General features: G+C 42.2%; 2 protein-coding genes across 6 annotated transcripts in view; one reads left to right on the top strand and one right to left on the bottom strand.

The window, feature by feature from the left end:
* Positions 1–23,396, bottom strand: part of RAD51B (RAD51 paralog B) — a 777,158-nt gene that overhangs the window by 293,410 nt on the left and 460,352 nt on the right. For all 5 annotated transcript variants that reach the window (XM_017878607.1, XM_017878608.1, XM_017878609.1 and 2 more), the window contains one exon: positions 6,239–6,335. In XM_017878607.1, the coding sequence (XP_017734096.1) occupies positions 6,239–6,335 (97 nt within the window). The remainder of the gene's footprint in view (positions 1–6,238; positions 6,336–23,396) is intronic.
* LOC108533727 (60S ribosomal protein L34) lies at positions 7–442 on the top strand. The gene has a single exon (XM_017878614.1). The coding sequence runs from the start codon at positions 41–43 to the stop codon at positions 392–394; it is 354 nt and encodes a 117-aa protein (XP_017734103.1). The 5' UTR covers positions 7–40; the 3' UTR covers positions 395–442.

Below are 23,396 nucleotides of genomic sequence, written 5' to 3'. Positions count from 1 at the left end.
CATGCTGCTCTTCCGGGGACGTTGTCTGCAGGCACTCAGAATGGTCCAGCGTTTGACATACCGACGTAGGCTTTCCTACAATACAGCCTCTAACAAAACTAGGCTGTCCCGAACCCCTGGTAATAGAATTGTTTACCTTTATACCAAGAAGGTTGGGAAAGCACCAAAATCTGCATGTGGTGTGTGCCCAGGCAGACTTCGAGGGGTTCGTGCTGTAAGACCTAAAGTTCTTATGAGATTGTCCAAAACAAAGAAACATGTCAGCAGGGCCTATGGTGGTTCCATGTGTGCTAAATGTGTTCGTGACAGGATCAAGCGTGCTTTCCTTATCGAGGAGCAGAAAATCGTTGTGAAAGTGTTGAAGGCACAAGCACAGAGTCAGAAAGCTAAATAAAAAAATGAAACTTTTTTGAGTAATAAAAATGAAAAGACTTGCTGTAAAAAAAAAAAAAAAAAAAAAAATAGTAGGGAAACACTAATGTTAATAATGTTGATCATAGTTGCTAATATTAACTTTGTAGTCAGACCATAGGCTTTCAAAGTACTAATTTAGCCAACTTGCACCATACCCCCAAGGAGTGGATTTTTAAAACTTCTCCACTCATACCCGTTGGTACATGGCCCTACACAAACCAATGAACCTCTAGTTTGAGATTGGGCTGCGAAGGGCCTCGGAGCTAAAGTATGTAGAGATTTCTGCTAACTTGACCAACCCACCCCAAAGTCTGTGGTTAATGGATTACAAATTTGGGTAATGCAGGACAATAAATCACAACTCTAATAATAAAGCTGAAAATACACACAATTTAAGTAGAAACACCAGTGTTTTTTATCGGAAATGAAAGAAACCATTGATCATAGCAACTGTCTGAGATTAGCAGGGAGCCACATTTTCAAACATCCTGCAGTAAATCCAGAGCAGATCCAGCTGGAAAGCAAGAGTGGAAATAAGACTTGAAAATTCATACCATGCTTTGAAGTTTGCTTCTTTCACAACCATGAGTCTCTGATTTGTCCCAACCATTCTGAGCTGCTCTTGCTTGTTGAACTTATTTTAAAAGAGAACACAAGCCACAAACTTGCATATAATCTTTCAAATGGACTCCAGCTTTTTGCAGGGATGGCTTGGTAGGGAATATGAATCCCCAAATACTTTCTCTTGCACATGAAATCAGCCATCAATTCCCCTGACTCCAACCAGAATAGAAAGCCTTCCAACAATAAAACTAGAAACCACTTTTGGCTCTAGGAAGTACTGCTGTTTCTCTTGTGTTCTTTCCTTGACCTAGCCACACATTTTACATTTTTAGTTTTCATGTGCTATGATCTATCAAAAACAAGTAATGCAGAAAACAGGACACAACATGCCAGACGCTGGGAATACCAAGATGGCAGCCTAATATTGTCTTCTTTTCCATAAAGCCAGGTGGAACTCCTGAAGTGGGCCATGTCACCATAATGAAGTAACTGCTACTCTGCTAAATCATCAGAAGAAAGCAAGCCAATGGTCTACAGCTTCCATCTTGCACAGGGCTCACTGTTACCATCAGTCAAATCTCACCTACCAACTGTGTCACAGTAGGTGGGCACTCAGCCAGTCCTGCTCAAATCCCAGGTGACTTTGGAACGGGATACGGCATCCTAGGCCATTTGGACTGTTAGATCCCTTCTCTATTAATCACTCTGGGGGAAAGAGATGTTACCTATGACTGAGGTCCAGCAATCCTCAGTATCTCCAATGACCATAAGGAAGAATTGGCAAGGGCTAAGAAACGTGCCCTTGGCCACAGAACAGTCACAATAACTAAGCACGGAACACTATAATAACCTGTATGTCTGAACTTCTGTCAACAAAATGAAATCTGAAGAAGAAAATACTGTGACTCAAAGTACCTAGTCTAGAACAATATAGAATATACAACCAAAAAATCCTTATTTCTGTCCCTATCTCTTCTGTTGAATGACAGATTGGATGACTAGACGATTGCTACAGTCTTTTCCAGCTCTAACAATTAAGATCATAAGGAGGGTCTGAAGATTAGAAACATTCACCCAATGATAGGGTTTAATTCTGATTTGCAGAGTGGGAAGAATGACTGTGTTGTTGATGTTGCCCTAAACACAATAAAAAGGACCTTCAGAAACCTTAGCATTGGTACTCTGGCATACCTGCAACAGTCTCCCCTTCCTGTATTGCTGTCTCTTTCTCACTCTGTGTACACTTCAGGTCTTGTCTCTTGCTCTCTCTGCCTGTCTCCACACAAAGGTATACAAGATCAGAAGTGTGTGCAAACCAGTGAGCATGAGAAACACTGGGATTTGGCGGGGGGACGAGGTCTATCCTGTCCTGTAATAGAATTCAGCTGCAGTGCACAGTGTACTGTTTAAACAGTGCTCCCTTGAAAACAGTTGTGGGGTGAGAACAAGCAGCCAAGAGCAGCCAGCGATCAAATGATCTGAGTGGACCTCAGAGGAGTAGTGCCCAGCAGGGGCTGATTCAGGGAAATGAAGTCCCTTCTGCTCTGATGCAGAGGAGGGAATACAAGTGACCTGGCCCAACCGAGAGATCTCTCCCACCCCAACAGATCCTGGACTATTAATATCTGCCAGCTGCAGGCCCAGAGCATCCCCCTGCTGAGATCAAAAGAGCTCCTATCTTAGCTGGAACAAGGTCATCTGCACAGGGCTGTAAAAAGCGAGCCCTGGCTGGCTGCAGGGACGTCTATGGGGGAGGAGAAGTCAGGAGATGGGAGGTGCTCTCTCACGCTCCTTTAATCTCGGCTGACCAGCTGTTGCCCTCCCAGTGTTTGTAAAGTTGAGAGTTCTTTGTTTTTGTGTTGCTGGGTATCCCCGCCCCCCCAACTCTTATTAAATTTGTGGCTGAGTTGTTGGCTTGGATTAAGTAGACTCATGTTCACTGCTTGACATCATGGTATAATTCTCTTCATTGAGGTTTCATTCCACTGTTGAGTTATCCAGCTCCCAGGTGGGAGAGCCAAAGAAGGCAGAAGTACACCTCAAGGGCCAAGGACTTTCCCGGCATTGCTCCTGCCCCTGAGCTTTGTGCCTTGAGAAGGAATGGGAGGGCAAACTGAATTTTCTCTATTTACTTAAACTATCTCCTCATATGTGCAGTGTGCTTGTCAATTTGCAGCCTGCCTTTCACAAACTATCCCATTCACAAACTATTGGGAGAATGGAACTTTCAGAACTTATGCAAATTGACCAGAGTTACAAAGTCACCCCATCCCAGTGTGTTTCTCATTTTCACTGGTTAGCACACACTTCTGATTTTGTATAACTTTGTGTGGAGAGAGGCGGAGAGAGCAAGAGACACACAGACAAGACCAGAAGTGTATCCAGAGTGAGAAAGAGAAAACATACAGTGAGGAAAGGCTCCTGCAGGTATGCCGAAGTATCAGTGCTAAGATTTATTAAAGATCCTCTCGACTGTGTTGAATCTAGGGCAACATGAGCAACACAGCCATTCTTCCTACTCTGTAAGTCAGAATTAAACCCCATCAGTGGGTGAATGCTCCTGACCTTCAGACCTACCTCATGATCTTATATGCTAGAGCTGGAAAAAACTTCGGCAATCTTCTATTCATCCAACCTGTCATGTAACAGAAGAAACTGAGACCCAAAGTGATCAAAAGGGCCTGCCCAACACCACAGTTAATAACACAATGGCATAGCTGATACAACGAATGCTTGAAACAAAAGAGAGCAATTTATACATGCATGTGCACATGTGTGTGCGCAAATCATAGGAACTTCACAACCGTTGTAATATATTTGAATGGCTATAAATGTTCTAAGACATTGTCCATTTTAATCCACTAATAAAAAACCTTCATTATAGACTTTAGGAATATGTTTATATAGCCTCTTTATCTGCTCAGCTATAGAAAACAAATCTAGAAAAATCAATTATTTCCATTCTTTCTTGGATTTCTGGGAAGATAAGCTGGTAACTCTTCCTTTGTTATGAACACAACGTCAGGGGTGTCTTGTGGCAGTTATACTGCAGCCCCAAAGCAATTTCTTTTCTATGTGTTTTGTTCTTCTTTTTTGCTTGAGATAAACCAGGAAGGCAGCACAAAGAAAAGTACTTACTGATTTTCAAATAAGGAAGCAGTTTACTCGATTCTGGTCTCCGCAGAGCTGAATAAGTGTGTGTGTGTGTGTGTATCTGTGTATGTGTGTGTGTGATAATTTGAACAATTTTTTAACAATGCTCATAGGTGCTGTATATGATTCTTATGGTCACTGTTCTTCTGAAGTATTTACTGTGATATTCATTCAGCATTTATTTACTGGCTAGTGTGTGTCTAGAACTTTGCTAGTCACCGGATAACAACATGGATACAAAAAGAATATGACATGGTCGTGTCTTTAAACTCTGCCAATTTAGGCAGAAAAACATGCAAAGTAAAATTAATTTTCTAGACTTTTTCCTTATATAGTTGAGCAGATAGAGTGGCCACAGAGGAAAAACAGAGAGTGAGACCATGGGCAAGCAGCTTCTGTGAAAGAGGCAGTCTTTAAATAAGCCTCGAAGGAGTGGATGTGGGACGAGAAGCAGAAGAAGTGAAAAAGAGAAGCGCTGTTCTCGAGTGAGCTGTCTCTGCACAGGCCTGGAGCTGGGCCTGGGGAGGGGCAGGGCAAGGGCTGCACGCTTGGCATAGGAGCTTCACCTAAGATACTGGCAGAAACTAAATTTGAATAGAAAGGAAATGACAGATTATGAAGGGTTAAAATCATTAACTTTATCCAGTGGTGTTTTGAAAACCTGTCTACCCAAAGGGAGGAAATAAAAAAACAAGCCACCTGATTTTTAGCATTTGCTCATTTCCATGGTATAAATACTTTCGCTATGGCTGATTTCAAGCTAACAAACCCCAAATCCCTAAATATGTTAAAATCAGCTTACTGATTTTAGGTCATTCTCAGAAAAAAACATACAAAAAAACAATAAAAAAGAAACAAACAGACAAAAAAACTTCTCTAAGATTTCTGAGTAGGAGAGCAACAGAGTAGAACGAGGCCAGACGGGGAAGTTCAGTTTGGTAGTGGCAGAATGTAAACTGTAGAGGCTAGAGCTGGGAAGGCCAATCTGGATGTTATTACAATAATCCAACTGGGAGTTTAGTAAATCAGCTGACCACAACACACATTACAAAAAAGAGGGGACAAAGGAATGATATATGCGGAAAGAAGTACTAAGCAGACTTGATGACAAAAGTTTCAGGGGGAGGAATACTCCATGATTCAGGTCTTCAGCCTCGCTAATGGGGGTTCTGATGATGTATCCCTGAACTCAGAAGGAAGGTACACAAAGCATTGTACAGTTTTTCATAAATAAGCCACAGTTTTCACTCCTTAAGCCACCACTAAGAAGCAGAGGTGTGGTTCTTGCAATTTCTAAGACCATAACGCAAAGCTGATCTGCAGAAGACCATCTGGGCAGTCAGTCAGCAGCCTTGCTAGGCCTAAAAGTCTCCTATATTCCATCATGAACAATTCTCAGAAAGTGGAAAGGGCGGAGGGGCCTGGAAGAGCTCTGCATGTCTACCCAGGCCCACAGCATTCTGCATGAAAGATACTAGACTACAAGGAGAACAACTCAGAATTGTCAAGTAAGCACTTTCAATAAAACTAGAAACCACCCTCTGGTTTACTGGTGTTATTTCCCCAGCTACGTAAAGCTTATTGCCATCGAAACCATAGCCAGCCTGACCTTTGCTAGCAGGGGAGGGTGGAGAAAATTTTGCAGATTTACCAGCATGGAGATTTTTTTCTTAATCTTCTGTAAAGCTGATCAGGAATGTCATATCTCTGGCACATGAAACTGATGTATGCTTTTTAGTCCAAAGGAACTCAGCACAAACAAAAGGCTAAATTGCTAGGGGACCACTGGGAAAGCCAATCTTTGAGTATCAGTCTCAAAAACAAAGTCATTTAACAATTCATCAGCCCTCATACTAAGGACCTGAAATAGCCCATAGAGGAGTGACTGGCCTCCAAATGAAGCTCACTTATAGACGCAGGGCAAGAGACTCCCCAGTATAAGAGATCAGATGCCAGGAAAGGTGGTCAAACCTAAATCAACAGGCTCTGGCTGGGTTCACTGGCCAAGGCCTATTAGCCATATCTCCCAGCTCTCAACAGGAGGTGGAAAGGCAGTGGGGCTGTATGTCAGTGTCAAGTTTCAGCCTCTCCAGGACAGATTCCTTACCTTCAGACAGGGACAAATCATCAGTTGGAGACACCAGGTCTGCCTGAGAAGCCAGGGCTCCACTCAGATGGGTTGTAATCTGATTCGTCAAGATAACCTGTGAACAGACAGGGAGAAGGGAGGGGCAAGGGAGAAGAAAGACAGGGAAGACCAAATTAATTATTAGAGCTATCAAAAGGCAGACTATGGTTTAGGAGAAGACTGATAAATACACAGGTAGGAAAACCCCAGCCCTGACTTTCACCAGCTTTATCTTTAGGTCAGAATATCTGGCAAGGCCTAGCAGTTATTCAAAACCCAGAAAACTGAGGAAATAGACTGACTTTTTTCAGAGTAAAACCTCTATCAATTCATTCTAAATGCTGAGTAAGTTGGGATTGAGGGGTGTTATCATATTAGTTAAATAATAGGCAGCTAACCACAATTAAACGCACATGTACATATTTGAACAGACTTTAATTTTTAAAATTATATCCGCCAGGTGCAGTGGCTCATGCCTGTAATTCCAGCAGTTTGGGAGGCTGAGGCAGGAGGATGACCTGAGGTCAGGAGTTCGAGACCAGCCTGACCAAATGGAGAAGCCCAGTCTCTACTAAAAATACAAAATTAGTCGGGCATGGTGGCACATGCCTGTAATCCCAGTTACTCTACTCAGGAGGCTGAGGCAGGAGAATCGCTTGAACCCGAGAGGCAGAGGTTGTGGTGAGCCGAGATTGCACCACTGCACTCCAACCTGGGCAACAAGGATGACATTCTGTCTAAAAATAAATTAATTAATTAAAATAAATTAAAAATAAAATAAAATAAAATTGCAACCACAACCTAAGATATTACTGGTGTTGAATAACATTAATAATTTAAAATTTGGGGCCAGGCACAAGGCTCATGCCTGTAATCCCAGCACTTTGGGAGGCTGAGGTGGGCAGATCGCCTGAGGTCAGAAGTTCGAGACCAGCCTGGCCAACATGGTGAAACCCCTTCTCTACTAAAAATACAAAAATTAGCCGGGTGTCATGGCTGGCACCTGTAGTCCTAGCTACTCAGGAGGCTGTGACAGGAGAATCGCTTGAACCCGGGAGGCCAAGGTTGCAGCGGGCTGAGATCGTGCCATTGTACTCCAGCCTGAGCAACAAGAGTGAAACTCCATCTCAAACAAACAAATAAATAAAATAAAATAAAATTTGGATGCCTGTGGCTTCTTTGCTTGTTATCGTTAAAAGTCAGAGTTTTACTTGCAAATTTGTGATATAGGAATGAATGAGTTTGACTCTAAAGAAATAGTTAAATTCTAACAAAAGAAGTCAAGTCTCACTATGTATTTAAGAAATAAATTAGCATAAACCTACCTATACAAAATAAAGTTCATAACATTTAAGATCCCTGGAAAGGACTTTAAAACTACCTAATTCATGTAATCGAATGTCACACAAATTTTCAAATTTGGTATAGTCAAGAAACTTCCTAACAAATCCTCATTTGTAAAGTCTACCTTATTGTTTAGAAGCCTAGAGGAAGAATAAATACAGATTCTTTTCTGGAAAATATAACATAATGAATACTACAATCACTTTCCAAGGTTTAGATGTTCTCACGGTGGGAAGAAACTATGAGCATCTTGGTCACTCAGAGGCAATGTCCCTTCTGCAAGGGGCATTAGGCATTTAGTGCACAATTCAGTGCTTGGAATATTTGTCTAGCTGGACTGTGCTGGTCTGAACCAAGGGTCAGCTATGGTTTTGTTGCCACCCCGATTTGAACAGAAAGGGAAGTTGCCCCCATTTTTTATTATCCAGCTTTTCAGCCACACCTCTGTCACTGTATCCTGAATGGACCAGTGACACATTATAAATCCTATATCAATGGCAGCTTAATTGAGGGCTGAGAGGGAGCGGGACGGCAAGGTCAGGTAAAGAAATGAAGTACTCGAATAGCAAAGACAACCTTTTAAGTTCTGTGTGCCCACTGGGCTTGTGAGTCTCCAGTCACTCTGCAGCAATAATCAGATATTACAGGATTCCACTCAGTATTTGCTAATCTTATCTCTCATATTCTTTTGTATTGCTACTTTCCATTGACCAGTGAGAATCACCTAAGATATGTCTTCAATTAAAATGGCTGGAAATGGTCAAGTAGCCTCCTTGAAACAACTGTTCAACTATACGAGTATAAATAAGGAATTGTGTTCATCGCTGTCTTTTTTTTGGGGCGGGACAGGGTCTCACTCTGTGGCCCAGTCTGGAGTGCAATGGCATGATCTCAGTTCACTGCAAACTCTGCCTCCTAGGTTCAAGCGATTCTCCTGCCTCAGCTTCCCAGGTAGCTGGGATTATAAGCATGAGCCACCATGCCCGGTCATTTCTCTTTTATAATATAGGGTATGAGCTTTGGAGTTTAGTAAAACTGGGTTCAAATTCTGATTCTGACCTTGTGTACCTTTGGGCTTCATTTGCTCCCAGGTAAAATAATATCTATTTCATAGAATTTTTATGAGAATTAAATGAGATAATCAATGCAAGATACTTAAAATATCTGACACATAGTAAATATTCAATAAATAGAAGCAATTGTTGTTATTGTTATTATTTCCTTCAGAATGAGGATATACAGGTTAATAAATTAGTATATGACATAGGCTCCAGACAGTTGGTTCTAACAATAGAACACTAAATCACAATTTTCTATATCAGGATATACTTTGGTACCTGATCATTTCTATCTATTTTAGTCCTTCCTATTTTAGTCCTTTTATTTAATTGCAAAGAATCTGTGTAAAATCTTAGTAAGAAAATATAGTCATTATTTAAATCAAGGCCAGTAAGATACTGACATTACTCTGAAAATACTATGTGCTTTATCTACCAATGAACTGAATACTGCATTTGTCTATCTTAGTAAAAAAAAAAAAAGTGGAACTTCTGAGAGATCTAAATATGTCAGCTCTAATATATTTGTGTTTCTTTCTTTCTTTCTTTTTTTTTTTTTTTGAGACGGAATCTCACTCTGTCGCCCAGGCTGGAGTGCAGTAGCACAATCTTGGCTCACTGCAAACTCCGCCTCCCGGGTTCATGCTATTCTCCTGCCTCAGCCTCCCAAGTAGCTGGGACTACAGGCGCCCGCCACCATGCTTGGCTAATTTTTTGTATTTTTATTAGAGACAGTGTTTCACCGTGTTAGCCAGGATGGTCTCTATCACCTGACTTCGTGATCCACCCGCCTCAGCCTCCCAAAGTACTGGGATTACAGGTGTGATTTTGTGATTCTTTTAAATGATGGCTTGGTGAAAATGATTGGGACTCCAATGATATGGTTAATAGTAATGAGAAAAAAATTCTTACTTAACACCTACCATACAAAGCATGTCACCATATACATGGGGGAAATCAAGATATAAAGGTACTGTATGTCTCTAGAAACTTACAAATTCAGTGATAAGGCACTGACTGAAATATGTAGACCACTTTTCCTCAACTTTATTCTCACTTCACTGGTTCTGTAATGGAAACTTGTACTGAGATGATGGTTTTATTGTACAGAACTAATGAAATGCTATCTTATAGAACCTAAAACTGACCTACAGATGTACCTCAAAAGATACCCAGCATCATTTCCACTTCTGGTGAAAGAGCAGATGGGGAAGAAAATATGCACTCCCCAATAGCGAAAGAACAAGCTCCTAACTGATTTTGCTAATAATCCTCTCCCTTTTAATTACGAATCTTAAAGCCGAATCGCCAAAGGAATACATAGCAACCAAACTCAGGGCTTTGCTAATCATGCCACCTTACTGAATTGTTGTGGTTTTCTAAATCTATTTTCAGCAAAAAGGATAGAATGAAAACATTTCCCAAAGCATTGATTACAATCCTCACAACTTGGGCAGAAGACTATAGGTATATTTTCCTCTGAGGCAATCAGGAGACTTGAAAACTATACTTTTAAAATAACATATGAAATACTATTACAGCGGCCGGGCGCGGTGGCTCAAGCCTGTAATCCCAGCACTTTAGGAGGCCGAGACGGGCGGATCACGAGGTCAGGAGATCGAGACCATCCTGGCTAACACAGTGAAACCCCGTCTCTACTAAAAAATACAAAAAACTAGCCGGACGAGGTGGCGGCGCCTGTAGTCCCAGCTACTTGGGAGGCTGAGGCAGGAGAATGGCGTAAACCCGGGAGGCGGAGCTTACAGTGAGCTGAGATCGCGCCACTGCACTCCAGCCTGGGTGACAGAGCGAGACTCCGTCTCAAAAAATAAAATAAAATAAAAATAAAAAAATTTAAAAAAAAGAAATACTATTACAAGTTATAAACAGACTCTTAACACATACTGGTTTCTAACTGACACTTCATGGGGTTTTCCTGCTGCTTTGCTCCATGGAAAAGACTGAGTCTTCTGATGCTCAGTACTAAATCTGTGTAAGAGCAATTTGCACAGTGTTTAGGACAAGGGCTTCGGAATCAGACCTGAACTTAGATCCTGGGCTCTACCGTTTACTCGCTGTGTGACATGGGGCAAGCTTCATAATCTCTCTGGGTATGATAATACTTAGCTCACATGGTTCTGAGGATTCAGCTGGATAATGCATAGAAAGTCCTTAGCACAGTACCTGGCCTATGGAAAATGTTACCCCATCACTCTCATTAGTTAACCTTTGCTGATTTATACCTTGCTTGTTTAGCTATAAAACCTATGCCTGATTCCCTTTTATATAGCATATAGCCCACTGCTGACAAATAACAAATATTTGCTGTCAATATGTTCAAAAGCAATAAAAATTTAATTGAAAGTAAATGTTCTATTTTTGCTATTTCCCTAAAATATGGCTTATTGAAAACACACAACACACCTCCAGTACCACCAATTACAATGCAAGACCAGAGTGGGGTTCTTGGGCAAAGGAAAAGATAGATATTTTTAATGGTCATGATTAGGTCTGAAGCCAGGAATAGACAGAATCCAACTTAATCAGCTTCTCTTGAGGAAGAAGAATATCATCCACCTACTAGAAGGAAGAAGAAACCCTATAAAAAGTAACTTCTGTCTCAATTCAGCTTTATATGAGAGAATGCTTACTCCCAAGCTTCTTCACATTGCCCTCTTGACTGTAGGTTGCTTACAGAGGTGCACCTGTATAGGAAATGGCCCCTCATATAGTGTCACATAGACCTTGAGTCCCATTTTTAATGCTTTCCCACAAGGAAAAATGGGAAGAGATTTCTCCCTTCAAAAGCCATGCCCCCAGGTGCCCAGTTTTCCTTTGTATTACATAGTTTCTCTAAATGCATCATACTCAACCCTTTTGTGTACTCCAGTCAAATATCTACACTCAGATTAAGAGAAAAATTAAGATCTTTAAAAAAGAAATACAGAGTATAGATTCATAAACCACCCAGTAGGTCCTCCTTTCACAGCCAGCAGGGTGTATAAGCTAGAGAAAAGAGGTAGAGAGGAACCAGTTAAAGATGGGATGAACTGGTAAGGCAGAAGGCTGGGAAATCCATGTCATTTTGGTCAGAAGGCAGAGGCTCCTGGCCAGGAAAACCCAACCAACACACACACTAACAAAAATACATGACTTATTTCCACTAAGTATTTAAAAAGTAGCTTAAGGCAGCAAATACCTTGGGTTAAGAGAGAATAAGCAGAATGAGCTGGTCATCAGTCAGGGGACTAGGCCAACTGAGCCCAACTTTCTGCCAATCTATGTGCCCAGTGCAGACCCTCTTCCTTCAGCTGACTCATCTTTCTTCAGCTGGGCTATGACTAGACTATACCCAGGCTACACACCTACCCTCTGCTCAAGCTTAATGTTCCTGGCCTTTAAGGGCCAATGTATATATCAATTCTAACCTACTCTACATTGAAGGTTAGAAATATCTTTGGTGGGGTGGAAGGGGAGGGGGCTCCATGAGTAGCCATTTTGTACACTGGAGCCTTCCATGACTACTAGAATGCATAGGTGGAGAGAAAATTGGATAGCTCTGGAGACCTGAGTGGGAAATGGCCAGGCCTGAAGGCACAGCCTTTGATGGAAACAGCTCATTTTACCTGACTTTTGGTGGGGGACAAAGAAGAGGGAGTTTGTGGTCAGCCAGGGACAGAATAGGTTAGAATGTGATATCTGGTCCTGTTTGGTCAGCATAAGAGATATTCATGATCAGCAAAATAATTACTTAATATTTAAAAGTCAGATTTTTTTAAGGACCCAAGAATCTGACAAATGACATCACTGAGCTTTCTGTGGGGGCAGCTGAGAGGCAAATTTTATAATCCCCATTTTCCACCAAGTGAACTGGAGTCACCTGTCTAAGACCAATAGTACAGATCAAACGAGGGCATGCAGGCTTTCCTGCCTGCTCTCCTTCCTAAGGCAACATGGGACACAGGAGAAGAGAGAGAAACTCTCAGTTCAGACCTACTGACAGGTGACTTCTCCAGGCCTTAATGTCATGGTCTAGAGAATTCCACCTATAAAAGTAGTAAGCAAAGAAATCTAATATCCAGAAATTCACTGAAAGATGGTCAAGATGCTATACTGTAACAAGATCAATCTTGTGATAAAAGTCTTTTCAGACTCTGCTAATAAATACCATAAATCAAGTAGGTCAATGGCTTCCGCTTCTATGAAGTCAAGTATGTGAGGAAATCTTATATGAATTCTGACAAATTTTTGGTGGTTTTCAGTGGCCCTTGATAACATGTGGTTATCATTTCCGACACCCATGGGAAGTTTTGAAACTAAAACTTTTCATGGAACTCATGTTTCTGTGCAACAGAGTTGAAGGGGTAGGCTGGGCTAGAGGATTCACAAAGCAACCTCAGGCATCTCAGGGGCATTTCTAGCCCATAAAAACACCTGCTTCCTCCTCCCGCCCACTCCCTGGCAGAAACCTGCCACAATCTAACACACATCAGGAAGTTTCAAAAGCACTTTAACTGGGCCAGGATGGCGAGGTCCAGTGATAGTCCGTACTGACACTTTTAGCTCTCAAGTAAACAGCAGCCCCTGGATAATCTGGGTGGCCAGAGAGAGAGAGAGAGAGAGATGCAAGAAGAGAATGTGGGTGCTGAGTCTACTCACCAACCCGCCTGGCACTAAATCCAATGCTTTCAAAGTGACGAGGCTCTGCCTTTCATCAGCTCTGAAGGCATAGTTAATCTTTTTTTCCTTTTGTACTAAAATGGTCTCTGCTTAAGGCACTGCTTTAAGAATGTTACTTTTGTATGAAGTGATTCTAATTGCCATACATGACAGTGACCTAGCCTTTCTATCCAAACAGAGGCTTGGGATAAGTCAGAAATTCAAGTTTTAATCCTGGCTCTGTTAAGGGTTACTGAATGCCTTGCTTTTAAGGAGACAAAGACTGGAACTTTCCTGTGAGAAATTGTTCAGGTCCATTGAGTCCTTTCATCACCAAGGTTTGAGAGAAAGGCCTGGAGTGGTTTTCCCCATGCTGTCTTCCTGCTCCCCAACCATGACGGTGTCTGCCCCAACCTGTCTGCTGTGGTAGGAGCTGGAGGTGAGAAGGAGACAAAAGGAAGAAAGAGAATAAAGAAAGCAATGAGGGCAAGAGGCAGAAGGAAGAGAGTGAGAACAGGGTAGGTCTAGAAAGGCCACGCTCCCAGACGCATGCCTCTCCCCATCCCAAACCCTTCCTGTCCACTTCCAGCTTTGTAAAGAGATACCCAATATTTGTTACAGAGTTTGAGCGTCACAAAAACAAATCTGGTTTTACTATTTGTGGCTTAGTTTTGCCATGCTCTGGAAAATCAAAAATCATTCCATGATTAAAAAAAAAAAAACAAACTTTTATCTTAGCTTCAGCTCAGAAAATATCAACTGTCAGTTCTAGAGTAAAAACGGAGAAGGTTTCAATATTCCAGCCTGTCACTTCCATCTTGAAGGACTGCACAACAGTTGTTTTCTGGGAAAATCTGAAAGGCTGTGGGGAACTTTTCTTGTGAAATATTTGTAGAGAAGAGGCCAAACTTCAATTTGGCTTGAAGAAAACATGGGTGTGGGAGTCAGGCAGCCTTTTATTTCTGGCTCTGTCACTAACCTGCTGTGCAATTCTGGGAAATTCTCCTCACCTGTCTGTACCTAAAAGTGTTGAGTCCACAAAAGATATGCAGAGAATGAATGTATTACAACTGTTAATGTAGCAGTCTGCTTAGAATAAATGTTTCATATATTTCACTCACATTAGGATGAGTGCTGTACTCAAAATTCCACCTTTGCATTGCTTATCTTCAACCTTAAGAAACCCACTCTACACAGAACCAATTGGCAGTGGCCGAGGAAAAGGGGATGGAAAAAGGGATGAAGGAGCAACTTGAAATAATTTGTGCTCATGGTGAGAATACTTTCAATCTTAGTAAATTCATACCTCTTATTATCAGCCTTGAGGAAGACTCTCTTCTGTAGATTTCACTGTGAAATCCATAGGCAAAGCTAGAGAAACACTCTGCCTAGTAGGGGAGCCCCTAAGGAAGAGAGTGGCTCAGTCTGAGGGAACGCAGAAGGAGGAGGTGAAAAAAATCTCCTCAGCTTTGCACAAGCACACACTCAATCACAGAGGGGGCTGGCGCAAGAAGTGCTTCCGTTCTACTTTTGACCACTGAGTTCAGAAAAAATGCATTGAAGTAGAATTGTGTCTGTCATTTGGCAAAAGTAAACACACAAGATAACCATGTGGCTCCCTAAGGCAGCTTTCTCTTTGGCCTACTTCTCCTGGGGTGTATATGCAAGGGCATGCAGTGGAAACTGTGGGCCGGCAGCTACCGTGCCATAGACATAGGTGTGGAGAGCTCTGGTTCCACTGCCGGCTGCTCCACTGGCCCCAGTGGGCTGAGGTTAGCACGTGTTGGTTCCGGATCTCAGATGGGGCCGGCAGTTGTAAAGAGGCCACAAACAGCAAGCTAGTATGCTGTTTCCACCTTTAGCCCAACCCCGGCAGCATCCTGTGAGTGATCTTGGGCCCACTGCAGGAAATAACACGCACAATTGGTGAACTGTGACAGTGCAGCCACAGCGGCTTCCAATGGTGTATTTGCCAACTGTGTGCGATTTTGCAGTTAGCATGAGGCCGAAAAAGTCTCTGGCCAGCTAGAACCTGGAAGAGAACAAGGCCAGTGGTCAGATGACTCTGAGGTTCACACGGATGTGGAAGAAACTATCCTACCAGCCTTCTGCTGCACTGTACATATCCTGTGGCCAAGTTGTTTTGGCGTCTAGCTGGGTATCCTTGTCTGCTACCTGATCACTGCCCACTGAGTCCCATAGAAAGGCAGAGGAGGTGAATTTCCAGCAGCCCCCCGAGTTTCTGCTGACCTTTTTCGGTGTTTTTATTACTTGTGGTGCTTTCTATTCATGTGTACTCCTGGGCTCTGGGGATTCCCCTCCCTTTGATTTGCAAGGAGGATTAGAAAGACACAGCTTTGTGATCAGTCCCTCACAGACGGCTGGTATTAAGTGATTTCCCCTTCTTAGACTCATTTGAGACCAAGAAAACAGTTCTGTTGAGTCACTTGCTCCTTGGAGGTATGAAAATATGGCATTTGGGGATGTCCAACCTGATAAATACCAACATTGATACCCTTCAGCCTCAGTTACACTTCCAGTGGCTTACAGTAGAGCAGAGTTGAAGCAGAGGAGCCTTGGGTGCCACCCAGCCTCTGAGAAACCTCCAGTGGGTGAGCAACTCTGGGCTTACTGCTTATATTTCTGTGCTGCCAGCACAAATGACATCCTAACCACCAAGGGTTCTCCAAAGTCAGTGCCTGGAGAGGTGCAACCAATTCTATCTCCAGAGTGAATCTGTAGCATAAAATGGGAGCAAAGGCCACTCACTATGTGTTCAGAGGTCACAAGGTCTGCTTAGGAACAAATTTCCAAGTCAGCCACCTCATCAGATATGCTCTTGAACAAAAGTTATTTATTTGATGTCCTCAAGGAAGAGATATTGTGTAAGGTGTTATTTTTAAAAGGAGGGGTGGGGGCAGCTGAAGCAATGCTGTCTGTGTCTATACTTAAAGAAATGACATGAATATAGACACACAATAATAACCTACAATTAAACAGAGTCAACACAGGAGAGACACATAAGAAGAACAGGCCCAGAACAAATACATTGAAATGGCTAAATATTTACATGGTAAGTAGGGGCAGGCTTCCTCCCATGGTGATGCCCTTGGAGTGATCTTCCATCATGGTTACTAACATTCAAACTCCCAATCATGTGGTACAAGCCCGTTAAAAAGGATGTCCTGAGGCTGGGCACAGAGGCTCACGCCTGTAATCTCAGCACTTTGGGAAGCTGAGGTGGGTGGATCACCAGAGGTTAGGAGTTCAAGACCAGCCTGGTCAATATGGTGAAACCCTGTCTCTACTAAAAATACAAAAAATTAGGCGTGGTGGTGGGCGCCTGTAATCCCAGCTACTCAGGAGGCTGAGGCAGGAGAATCACTTGAACCCAGGAGGTGGAGGTTACAGTGAGCTAAGATCACGCCACTGTACTCCAGCCTGGGCAACAAGAGCAAAACTCCTCCACCTCAAAAAAAAAAAAAAAAAAAAGGATGTCCTGGCCAAAGGCAGATCACACTTGAGGCACAAGCCCTACTTCCAGATGCCAAACAGGTTTTTAGTCTCTGATACTGGTTTGGAAATGGCCTCCTGGAACACTGTCCAAATAGGAAATGTGAGGCTTTCAGGACTCAGAGTCGCTAGAGAGGATGGTGAGGCATATATGCTGCGCATTGGCTAAACCTGTCCAGTACAACTACGTGTGGGTGCTGGACTGTAGTTTTTCTCCCTTAGTTTCAGGTAGCTATTTGTCGCCTCTCATGTGACATCATTAATAAGAACAACCATGTCATTTCACACATATATAGTACTTTATACTTTTCAGGGTATGTTCACAGAATGGTCTTAGCTGATCCTCAATGCAGAGTGAGGGGAGGTGGGAAGTGACGGAAGCAGCTGTCCTGGGTTAGGAGGGTGGGCTCTGGAGTCAGATCCCCTGGGCTTCCATCTCAGCTCCACCACCTACTAGTTGTAGATTATTTACTTCACACCTACTCAGGAAGATTATTTTATCTCTCTGTGCCTCACTTTCTTCAACTGTGTAATTGGCATAGCAATCCTATCTATTTAAGGATAAATGAGTTAGCATATAAAGCACTTAAGACAGGCCGGGCGCGGTGGCTCAAGCCTGTAATTCCAGCACTTTGGGAGGCCGAGACGGGCAGATCACGAGGTCAAGACCATCCTGGCTAACACGGTGAAACCCTGTCTCTACTAAAAATACAAAAAAATTAGCCAGGCGTAGTGGTGGGCACCTGTAGTCCCAGCTACTCGGGAGGCTGAGGTGGGAGAATGGTGTGAAATCTCGGCGCCACCGCACTCCAGCCTGGGTGACAGAGCGAGACTCCATCTCAAATAAATAAATAAATAAATAGCACTTAAGACAGTGCCTAATACCTAATAGGTGCCTAACAAATATTAATATTATCCTTTTACTTATAATTCTATTGAGTTCAATTCTTTCCATAGGAAAACCAAAGCTTACAACATTCTCATTCTAATTTCTCTATTTCTCATGCTTTACCCACCCCAAATGCCCATTTGAAATAGCCTCCTTTACTCTGTAAGTTTCCATCTTTGAGGGGCCAGTTCAAATCCCACCTCTTCCATGAAACCTCTGCTAACTATTCTAGCCCTAACTTTTCTCTCACTTCTTAATACTCACACTTTATTTCTTTTTCTTATTTATTTATTTTTGAGACAGGCTTTAGCTCTGCCATCCAGACTAAAGTGCAGTAGTGAAATCACGGCTCACTGCAGCCTTGAACTCCTGAGCTCAAGCGTTCCTCCCACCTCAGACGCAAGAGGAGCCGGGAACACAGGCATGCACCACCACATCTGGCTAATGTTTTGTTTTTTGTAGAGACAGAGTTTCCCTATGTTGCCTAGGCTGGTCTCAAACTCCAAAGGTCAAGTGATCCTCCTGCTTTGGCCTCCCAAAGTGCTGGGTTTACAGGTGTGAGCCACCTTGCCCTAGATAATACTCTGACTTTAGAATCAATACCAAGTAACTTAGTACAAGACTTTTTATGTCATTTGTGTTATCCTTCTCTCTCTCTGGTGCACATTTCATGAGATTTTATGTGTTTCTACATCTCTGACCCCGTTCTAAAGGGGTGAAGGAGGAAGGGAGGAAACTCACGTTCACTGAGCATTTCCTATGTGTCAGACCCCCACCAATTGCTTGAGATACGTTGGCTTATTTCATCCTCACAATAATGTGAGGTAAACATTATCATCCTGGTTGTAAAGAGGAAACTGAGGTTCGAGAAGTTGAGGCATTTTCTGAGATCAAATAGCCGGCACATGGGAAAGCCAGACTCAGACCAAGTCTGCCTGGCTCTCTAGTCTATACTGCTTCTATCACATAAAAAAGTTCTCAGTATGAAAACTCATGGTCCCATGGATATTTGTGGATTAATTTCCTCAGAATAAGGCATTCACTGATATCAGATTAACGAAGTCCCATTTGTTTAATGCAAAATCATTCATAAAGAAAAAACTGTACAAAATGTTTAAGTATAAAACAAATTTTCAGTAGCAAGAAGAAACCAGTCAACTGTTAGAATTCTGTTTGTTAGAGTTGGAAACACTGAGTCTTCAGGTGGGAGGAACCATGCTCCAGTAGGTACGGCAAGGGAAAGGACACAGACTCCTGGGTTCTATTTCTGTCTTGGCCACCAACCACTCTGCTAATATTTTCACTTCTGCTGAAATGTGATGACGAGAGTTTCAGAAGATTGGTTGTCACATAAGAACAGAATAAGAGCAGGCAGTTAGCTGGTTAAATGAGGAAGAGCCACAAACAACACTGGGATCTGGAATAGTTCTTCACAGGTGGGAAAAATTCCATTGGGGCATTTGTCTTCTTGGTTTCACTGCAACACACAGAAAGCAGCATGGGTCTGGAACCGGTCTTAAATATAAATGATAATAGTATCTGTGTTTTCAAACGCGTACCTCTAAAACTAAAGGTCTTTAGTTTAAGAAATATTTTCTTGTTTTTCCTATTTGAAATGATATTTGTATTTATTTTTCAGATGGGTTACTCTGTACAATGGTAGTGCTAAATAAGAAAAAAATAATTAATTCTTAATATATTTGGGAACCAGCTCATGAGATATATTAGTGCCTCTATAACCTGATAGAGGCCCTGGCCTTATGTTAAAGACACAGCTAGGATAGAGGTGGTAGGGCCAGGGGTTTGTCTTTGATCTTTGAAGTCATCTGGACAAGAGCCCAGGCTGTTTAACGACTGGTAACTGAGGAGGATTTATGGCTGTTCCTGCAGTCCTTCAAGGTATACCATGATCCCTTTATAAAAAGGGACACAGAACCTGGAAACACGGACTACCAATCCTACATACCTAAAGTCCCACTGAATTCAGAATCCTGGAGTTCTGAGCAAATCTCGTAGAAGCTGTCCTGCTTCCATCAAGGCCTGGAAAGGGATCACTGCTGAGAACAGATGCCGACATGCTTTGGAATGAGAGGACAAGCAAGCTTTTTTATGTCTGGTTACTGACAACACGGTGTTCCTTCTCACGGACTCCTCCTGCCCTCCCCAGGAACACACTGAAATGACTAAATCTGCCTGTTGGCTCCAGTGAATCCAGTCAAATAAGTCAATTCTCTTTAAGTTTGTGGTCTCGACTCCTTGTTGGTTTATTGCAAAATTAAAGGGCATACAGAGTAGAACCATCAATCAGTAACCAGCAGAGGAATAAGCTCTTTGTGGAATGTACCGAGAAGCAGGAAAGAAGAAAAAATGAAAAGAAACCTTATGAAATGGTCATTTGTTAGGAGAACAGAGAAAAAAAATCTGCATTTCACATGCAACATCATTTAGGAAAAGTCTTATTAAAGGTTTCCTATCTCACCAGGAGAGCAAGCACAGAAACGCAAACAAAAATCCCTCAAAATGACCTGCCATTTATTAGTGCTGGTTTCTTGTGGGTTTTGCTGTATACCATAGACACAGCCTGAGATCATGTGGCCCAAGGGCTGGAACAGTGACTCAGCAGGCTTAGGACCAGGGAAAGGAGATGAGAAGCCACTGTTGTTTATTACAAAAGAAAACAAACAAATGTAACTGGCTTTTTCAGCCCTCTACCACAGGCTGACCTTCCCTTAGCACCCCTTTATTTAAAGTACCCAGTGCCATGTCTTACTTGGAATTTTTAACAAATGCAATTTGATCAGGGTGAAAAACTGAAGAGCATTATATAGTCTAGACAAAGAAAACTAACATTTACTGGGTACCCAGTGAGTATCAAACACCATGTTCAGTGCCTTAGTTACAGACCTCCTTTCATCCTCATCATAACCCCATGAGGTAAGTGACATTATTCCTCTTTTAAGGATAAAGATATTAAGTGACTTGCCTGGCTTGCAGCAAGCAGCAACATCAATGTGACTACAAAATCACTTCTTTCAAATAGATTCACCATTTCAAGCATGGCACCAGGAAAACTACTATGTGGCATTCTAAATCATTCTGGAAGAAATGAAATTGGTAGTACTGGAAATAGCATAAGGATAACTCACCAGCTGTGTCTACCTTGTACATTTTTTTCTCTAGATAAGTTTCTTCTCTAGGCAACTAGTATTGCCTATTTCACAGGAGAGAAAAGCAAGATGCCAAGAAGTGTAGGAAATTTCTGGCACTGGTAGGCAAAAGAGCCAACAGAACACCTCTGGCTGGTCGTGGTGGCTCACGCCTGTAATCCCAACATTTTGGGTGGCCGAGATGGGCAGATCACTTGAGGCCAGGAGTTCAAGACCAGCCTGGCCAACATGGCAAAACCCTGTCTCTACCAAAAATACAAAAATTAGCCAGGCATGGTGGCACACGCCTACAGTCCCAGCTATTTGGTAGACTGAGGCACATGAGAGAATTGCTTGAATCTGGGAGGCAGAGGTTGCAGTGAGCTGAGATCATGCCACTACACTTCAGCCTGGATGACAGAGCGAGACTCTGTCTCAAAAACAAACAAAAAAAACCACACAACATACCTCTGATTCTCACCTGTGGCAAGATGTAGCCTTTAAAATACTATGGTAATAGATAAGAATTATTTATATTGCTTTAAAATAATGAAGGGGCCATATATATAATACACACATTTATATGAATATAAAATTTCATCTGAACATCTTTATCAACATCAATAAGGTATATATTACATCTCTTTCCATATCAGAGAGAAAAAGTGACTTGCCTAAAGTTTACAGCATACAAATGGGCCTAAACCAAAGTTTGACTCTGTATCTCATGGTCTTTACACTCCTTGATCCTGAAGGGGAGGGCACCTTCCAGAAAGAGGCAGACTGACAGTAAAAGAATAACCTCCATGAGAAAGCTAGGTCTTAACAGCTTTCCGAAATAAGGATGAGCTGCTTGTGAATTGTGATGTCCCATGGAACTGGATCTTGGCTTCTCTTATTTCTCTATATAGGTTTGACTATTAATGATAGCATTAGGACCCATGCTGTCTCTGAGGGTTGTTGTCCCTTACCAGTGTGAGGCTCCTTGTAAGTGATGGTTATGGTTTATGAGTAGTGATCCCTTTCATTAATTCAGCCAAAGAGCTCCCAAGAAAGGACTATGGAAGTAAGAAATGAGAGAAACCCATACCCGGGACTATGTAGGTTCAGGGCGAGATTGCAAGGAGGTTAAAGAGTAAAGTTTATACTTAAGGTTTCCTTCCCCAACACTCACCATGTTCTCTCTGTCCTGAGTACTCCATAAGCTTTGTACACTCATCTTTCCAAGTACAGCTAAAAGTGGGACCTGCTCCCGGACATCCTTTTCCCAGTAGCCAGTACAACCTCGGAGGGCTTTGAGGGCCCAAGACCTCATCCCTGTACCATCCACCACTACTCATAAATCCACACAGTCCTTTCTTCCCTTCCCTCTTTCTGATGAACTAAGTCTTAAATATGTCTTACAGATGACTTCTGCTACAGAGCTTGTATTTGTCAGGGATGGCCCCTGCTGACATACCAATTGCTAGTGGCTCTGAAGTGGTGGAGACGGGTTTTGAATCTAGTTCTTCTGACTCCAGTTCCATACTAATTCCCCTACACATTCTTTTCCTTCCTCTTCTGAAATAGAAAACCTGGCTCGACATGTGACCGATAGACTCCCCTGTAGATATTGGAAGCATAGTTGAAATAAAAGCTGAATATCTGAGAAAACAAAATTACTCAAGTAATTAATTTAATTATTCAAATTAAAAATGTTATTAAAATACTTATTAAATACAAATCATGGTTAAAACAAAGAAAAGACTGATATTTTTCTGTTAAAAAAAAGAAGTAAAATGAGTATGCAAATGAGCTAACATGAAAGGTAGCAAGTAACCCGTGAAAAGAGGGATGAATGGGAAGCTAGGAGATGGGAAGGTATGACTTCTCACTGGGAGACTCAGGGAAGGAGTCATTTGATCTGGGCCTTGAAAGAAGGGCCCAATTTGGACATTGAGAGTTATGTGGAAGGTCATTCTAAATGGCAGAAGAGGCCCCTATATTATAATAATTTGGATCTGCAGAGTATTTCAGAGGAGGAACTCCGGAATACTGGAAGTCATTAACAAGGTGACCAATCTGTCTCTTTCTATAATAACAGCACAGGTATTTATACCAGGGATTTATATGTCTCAAAAAAGAAGCTCTTTGAAAAGGATGAAAACAGGCTCCCACTGGGAGATACTGGAGAGGACTTCCTTCTCCAGTATCTCATCTGTTTACCTGCATCTCATGTCTGCATGACCCAACTTTCCAGGAAGTAGAGGCAAGATGTCTACATAATCTCCTCCTACCACTGAACTTGGTTCCTACAGGACAGGTTCTTGCAGTAAGGAGAAAAAAATAGAAATAACATGTCAGCTGAGAGTTCAAGGGTGTGTGTGTGTGTGTGTGTGGAGAGCTAAGTTTCAAACTGTATTTAGAAGCTAAATTCTGCTACAACACATCAAAGAGTATCAGGCCCCATTACAGAGGAAAGGAAAAGCCCTAATTCACAGGCAACAGGGTTTAGGAAAATTTTTTTTTTTTTTTTTTTTTTTTTTTTT

Source organism: Rhinopithecus bieti, unplaced genomic scaffold, assembly GCF_001698545.2.
Source record: "Rhinopithecus bieti isolate Rb0 unplaced genomic scaffold, ASM169854v2 scaffold_11252, whole genome shotgun sequence".
In the NCBI taxonomy this organism is placed as follows: domain Eukaryota; kingdom Metazoa; phylum Chordata; class Mammalia; order Primates; family Cercopithecidae; genus Rhinopithecus; species Rhinopithecus bieti.
The sequence above is the reverse complement of the archived record's forward strand: the minus strand, read 5'-3'. Positions and strand labels throughout refer to the sequence as shown.

What these genes read in the sequence shown, in the direction of transcription:
- LOC108533727 (XM_017878614.1), top strand. Translation starts at nt 41, where the DNA reads ATGGTCCAGCGTTTGACATACCGACGTAGGCTTTCCTACAATACAGCC.